Source organism: Salvelinus fontinalis, chromosome 22 (genome assembly GCF_029448725.1).
Source record: "Salvelinus fontinalis isolate EN_2023a chromosome 22, ASM2944872v1, whole genome shotgun sequence".
In the NCBI taxonomy this organism is placed as follows: domain Eukaryota; kingdom Metazoa; phylum Chordata; class Actinopteri; order Salmoniformes; family Salmonidae; genus Salvelinus; species Salvelinus fontinalis.
Genome location: NC_074686.1, coordinates 358,804 through 364,906, shown reverse-complemented (window position 1 = coordinate 364,906; position 6,103 = coordinate 358,804). Strand labels below are relative to the sequence as shown.

Genomic DNA, 6,103 nt, shown 5'->3' with positions numbered 1-6,103 from the left:
CCCGCTGGCGCCATTCAACTTCAAAGTGCAAGCATACTTTCTTAATAAGGGGGTATCTTCTTGCAGTTTGTTTGGCAATAAAAGCCCACTCTATTGAACTTGCACGATATAAAAGGATACACCTACTAAAAATGTATGTACCTAGCTTACAAAAAGCAATATTATATCATGTAATAGTAATAGATCTAGCGTCTACATATTTCTGTAGGCTATTTGACGTTAATATACAGTCAACATTCTAGATTCTTCCACCAATGCTTGAGAAGAAGAAACAGGCACCTGGGTGGAGCGTGCTCATTGGTTCCATGGTCTTTGGTTCCATCGTGGGATTCTTGCTATTCATTACCACCCAGGGCGTGCGTGTCGCGCTTACGCCAAACAAGACATGAGCCAAAAAAGGGAGTGCGCCGACCAGATTGAATCAACCTCTCAATGAAAGAGAGAGAGAGGAGGCAGAGGGAGCAAACAGAGAGCAGCAAGCAACAGTGCCCAATCTGAGAGACATAACACAGAGAAAAATCAGAAGAGCTGCAAACAGTTTATTTTATGGTTCTGCAGAGAACAAAATAATAATGTTGACTATCTTTTTTCTGTAATGATCGACTACTATAACAAACTATTTACATCAGAAATGGACCGTAAAATTGCAAACTTCTCTGGGATGTGGAAAATGAAGACTTCTGAAAACTTTGAAGAACTCCTTAAAGCGTTGGGTGAGTATTTTCACACAGCCACGGGAAGTAGGGGTGCTGAGAGTGCTGTAGCACCCCCTGAAAATCTGAATTAGGCATAAAAATATCAATAAAAATAAAATGTGTTATTAAAAAAAAGAAATCTCGCCTTTTAGTAGTATTAGCGGACCGATAAAAAAAATTCAGCATCTGGCTTTGGCAAAAAAGGTAATTTCTTTCAAAAACAAGGACATTTTAAAGTGACCCCAAACTTTTGAACGGTAGTGTATATCAAGCAGTAGAGGCTCCTCGGAGAAGGAAGGAGAGGACCATCCTCCTCAGTGAATTTCATAAAAATAAAACATTAAAAAGAAAACTGATACAACTGCCCTAAATATAATCACAGCACCAAATAATTGATTAAAACACACTATTTTGCAAAGAAGATCTACGGTAGCCTCAACAGCACTCCTCAACAGCACTCTGTAGGGTAGCACCATGGTGTAGCCGGAGGACAGCTACCTTCTGTCCTCCATAGACTTACACAGTAATTGTGGCAACTTTCGGAGGACATCCTCCAACCTATCAGAGCTCTTGCAGCATGAACTGACATGTTGTCTACCCAATCAAAAGATCAGAGAATTAATCTAGTACTGAAAGCATAAACTACAGCTAGCTAGCACTGCAGTGCAGAAAATGTTGTGAGTATTTGACTCCAAGAGAGAGAAAGAAAATAGTTGAAGACTTTTGAACAAATTAATTTCTTCCAAAATGAAGGAGAAGCGAGATATATAGATATATATATATAGAGCGAGAGAGATTACATAGTTTCACTTTCAGTTTCACTTACTAGCAAATGCAGCTAGCTAGTTTAGCCTACTCAAACACTAGCTGGCTATGACTATCCAACACAACCCTGGAACTCTTCCAAGTCAAGGTAAGCCTTTGGTTTTACAAATGTATTGCCACGGGCCCGTTGATTCTGTTGAAAAACGTTTCTTAAACAGAACTAAACAGAACAAAACAGGGATAAACATACCTGAATTTGTCCAATAGAAACTCTTGTTTGCAACTGTTGGAGTAATGATTACACCCACTATCAGCTAGATGCAGGAAAGAGTGTGCAAGGCCGTATTGAATGTCACTGTCTGTCACATCAAATTTATCTCTAGACCTGTGTGCGTTGTAAACTTTCATTCATAGGCTAGGTTGTAGCAACCCTCATGATGGGTATCGGGAAAATTTGAGTTTCATGTTGTAGCCTAAACCTATCGCTGTAACATTGAACTGGGTGAGTAGAATATGAACGACAGTCATCCAATATGCTGTAATAGAAATATGGCCATGTTCATAAAAAAAAAAATTGTCCTCCCTCGTCTGAAACGGCACTGACCGCCACTGATATCAAGCAAGTATTTTTATATTCCACAAGTACTATCAACTGTTTTGTACAGATAATTATCAGACTCAAGATACAAATTCTGGTAAACACTGAAATACATTTTGTTGTCTTTTAAACGCTAAAGTAATGCACTGGGCCTTTACTAGTCCTGTATTAGCAGACCCATACGTCATCAGCGCAGGCAAAATACAAATTCTGCATCCCCACCCCCAAACAACTTCCCGCGGCTATATATTTGCATACTATTTGAACATGGACATAGCCTTTTGGTTATTACAACTAACATTAGAATGTATTAATGCAACCGATTGGGAAATATTTTTGTAGTAGACATGTCTTTAAATATATCGACTCTTTGATGTAGACTCAGATCATCATACATTCTGCAAATCACAGATGCACTTATTATTGCATTTGCAATTACCTTTTTTCAATCTATGGAGCCCTAGCCTTTGTCAAGGATATGTCCAAAATGTGTCAGAAATGTGGCAAAAAGGACCAAAGGCACGAAAAGACCAAAGCGTCCTGAGAAGCATCCCACTCTTGGCTATGGGGTGAAATGTTAAACCAGCTTTGTAACGGCTTTCTTCCATAGGTGAAGGAGAGGACCAAAGTGCAGCGCGGCTAGTGTTCAACATGTTTAATAAAAGAACAAGTGAAACACTACAAACAACATACAAAATGTGCAAAAACCGAGACAGACCTATCTGGTGCAGACAACCACAGAGACAGGAAACAAACACCCACAAAATCCCAACACAAATCAAGCCTCCTATATATGATTCTCAATCAGGGACAACGATTACCATCTGCCTCTGATTGAGAACCATATTAGGCTGGACATAGAAACAGACAAACAACATAGAATTCCCACCCAGCTCACGTCCTGACCAAAACTAAACAAGCAAAACACATAATAACTCTGGTCAGGACGTTACAAGCTTGGTCTGTGGCCACATATACCACTCAAGTGTTTATACTTCTCTGTGCACATGTTTGGTTTTAATGGGGAATTCATTCATTATTATTTCCAATCATTTTCTTGCTTGATTTCTTGTTTTAAAAGTCCTTTGTTATCCTTTTTGAGGCACCCATCCACACACACACACACACACACACACACAGAAAGGCCAGAGGAGGGCCTTTGCATCTATTAAAATGTAAAGCCCGTGGAGGAATGTTATATTTTCCCTCCTTTCAAACCAAGACCTCATGAGATTGTAATTAAAGCCAGTGTAAACGGAACTTAACCCTGAAATGGGCCCCCTCAGTCAGCCGGTATTGAGAATAACATTTCCTCAGCACCCTGGGACTCCTCAACTAACTCGCTCCAGGGGTTTCTCTGTGGGCAACAGCAGTATTTCCCTTCAAAGATCAATTTTGCTCCAATGAGAAGGTTTGTCTGATTTTTATTCAGGGATAAGAATTTTACTTTGAATAGGCGAGAGGAATGAAAGTCAGTCTGATGTAACATACTGTTATTTGTGTGTCAGGTCTACGCTACTCATCCCTTGAAGTTGAATGAATGAGAGCTCTGTCTGAGATCAAACCCTCCCTCTCCGCTGATGTCGTTCCCACTACCCATAAATCAATGGTTATGAATGATGGCTGTGATATGGCTTTTCATCACAATGGATGCATCCCAAATGGAACCATATTCCCTATATAATGCACTACTTTTCAAAAGCCCCATAGGGCCCTGTTCAAAACTAGTGCACTATGTAGTGAATGGGGTGCCATTTAGGACACACACACAAGGTCTTCATTCTCCATCTACTTCTGTGATACCTTATTGATCCCCATGACCAGGTGTGAACGTGTTTGTCAGGAAGATAGCCGTGGCTGCAGCCTCCAGGCCTGCAGTAGAGATCACCCAGCAGGGAGAGAGTCTCTCCATCCAGACCTCCACCAGTGTACGCACCACCCATGTCTCCTTCACCGTAGGCCAGTCCTTCAATGAGGACACAGTGGACGGACGCCCTTGCACCGTAACACTCTATTTCCACATTCTTCATCTCTACATATGTTGCATTAAATATTTTGGTTATTACTGTACGTGCACATTTTGCCAGGACTCAGTGTATGAAATCAGGGGTCTGTATAAGCATGTGGGGAAAAATCTGTGTATCTTGATATTTGTTCTATGTGATGGTTTAGTATTCTCATTTTCTTAATGGTTTGTGGAGGGCAGCAAACATAACGCCTAACAGACTTGAAGAAGCAGTAACATGCCGCAACAGTACTGAGTACCAAATGAGAAGCCTCAGGGTCACACACAGATCTACTGTGTTTATCTAGCCACTTCACTACAACATGCAGTGTCACTTATTAAATCCTTGCATGGGCCTTCTTCCTATGTCCTCCAGAGTACCCCTCGCTGGGAGACAGATAGCAAGATCAGCTGTGAGCAGACTTTGCAGAAAGGGGAGGGCCCTAAGACTGCCTGGACCCGTGAAGTGACCGATGATGGTGAACTAATTTTGGTAAAGCATATGTTTTTATTGCCTACAAACAGTGATCCTTTAACTGTGTTTTGGGGGGGGGGGGGGGGGATGTGTTTGATTTATCTGAGTTTTGTATTCATTTTGTTGTCATTTTCTTTCAGACAATGAGCGCTGGGGATGTTGTGTGTACCAGAGTATATCAACGAGAATGAAAGACTTTTAAGACTGTCAAACATTTCCATTTTTTTTTCTTTCTACCTACTCCTTTTGCTTGTTTAATCTTCCAGTCATTCAGATTGTGGTTAACAAGACGTCAGGTGTACGTGTTTTGTCAGACAGAGTTTGATTGTTGTGAAAGCCTTGTGCCAGTTTATTTTCATATATAATGTTCTCGTAATAGCATGTAATGGCTTTGTAATGTTATCATTGTTCCTCCACAACTAAGCTGTATTTATTCTCAGTATAACGCATGAAAACCCTATCTGTAATTCTCTTCAAAATGTCTTAGCGAAGCAACTGTAAACCATCCTCAAACTGTGTTGTTAAAACAATTATAAATGAATCATGTATTTCCAAAACCTGATTTTATTAGCTTTGTGAAACTGATTTAAACCAAGACCTTGACCCAGCTGTTCTGGCTTTCTCGCTCCATACCACCTCCTTCTTCCTTCTTTTCTCCTTTCCCCCTGCCTATGATCTTTGTATGCATCCCTCCCTTGTTTTTCGTCCCTCCCGGCAACTTGCCCTCTCCTTCTCTCCTCCACACCCTTTCCTCTCAATCCTCCTTGTCCTCTATGTGCTCTCTTTCCTCATCCCTCACCCTTTGTCCATTTAGAATTTTAAAACTCCCAAAGAGAATCCATATTTTATGAACACAACTGTGTCTGAAAGACATTTGGCAAGAACAAGGGGAAAAACTGGGAGTGGTAGGGAAAGAGTGAGTGAGGGACTATAAGAAAATAATTTCATATTGAGAACGGTACTATTTCCTCAGCTTTCGTTCCCAGCTGTACCTAATTACAGTATGAGCTCAATAAAAGGTTCCCCACCACCTCTTCCGTGGACTCGGCCCGCACCCATTTGCAAAGGGTAAAATTACTGTCTCTGATTTGTGTGAGGACACTTTGCTCTCCCATTCTCCCACATACCTCTGAACTGGACAGCCAAAACAAAATACAGTCACACCTAAATTAACACTCATACTTGGGAGGACAGATGCTGTTAGAAAATAATGGATTGAAGAATGGATTGAACAGACTCCACAATCAGCTTGCTGTGTAATACAGTGCAGGGTCTCTCATGCACTTCCTGAGGAGAGAGAACACTTACTCGATCAATAGGTAGTGATTTGCTGTCCAGATTAGCAGACGTTGTGTTAAGGGTCCCAAAAGTAGTGCACTATTTAAAAAAATATATATTATTTGACCTTTATTTAACTAGGCAAGTCAGTTCAGAACAAATTCTTATTTTCAATGACCGCCTAGGAATTCCCTACTATGTAGGGAATAGAGTGCCATTTTGGAACCAGAAATGCCCTCCTCCGAGACCCTCCTCAGGTTTACTCACTCTGTGCTGAGCCAGCCTCG

The 6,103-nt window shown here is 40.9% G+C and overlaps 1 protein-coding gene across 1 annotated transcript; it reads left to right on the top strand.

Moving 5' to 3' along the window:
- Positions 1-292: 292 nt before the first annotated feature.
- Positions 293-5,100, top strand: LOC129819502 (cellular retinoic acid-binding protein 2-like). Its single transcript, XM_055875817.1, has 4 exons — positions 293-713; positions 3,883-4,061; positions 4,440-4,556; positions 4,679-5,100. Exons 1-4 carry the CDS (start codon positions 596-598, stop codon positions 4,727-4,729), a joined length of 465 nt encoding a protein of 154 aa, XP_055731792.1. The 5' UTR covers positions 293-595; the 3' UTR covers positions 4,730-5,100.
- The last annotated feature ends 1,003 nt before the right edge of the window (positions 5,101-6,103 follow it).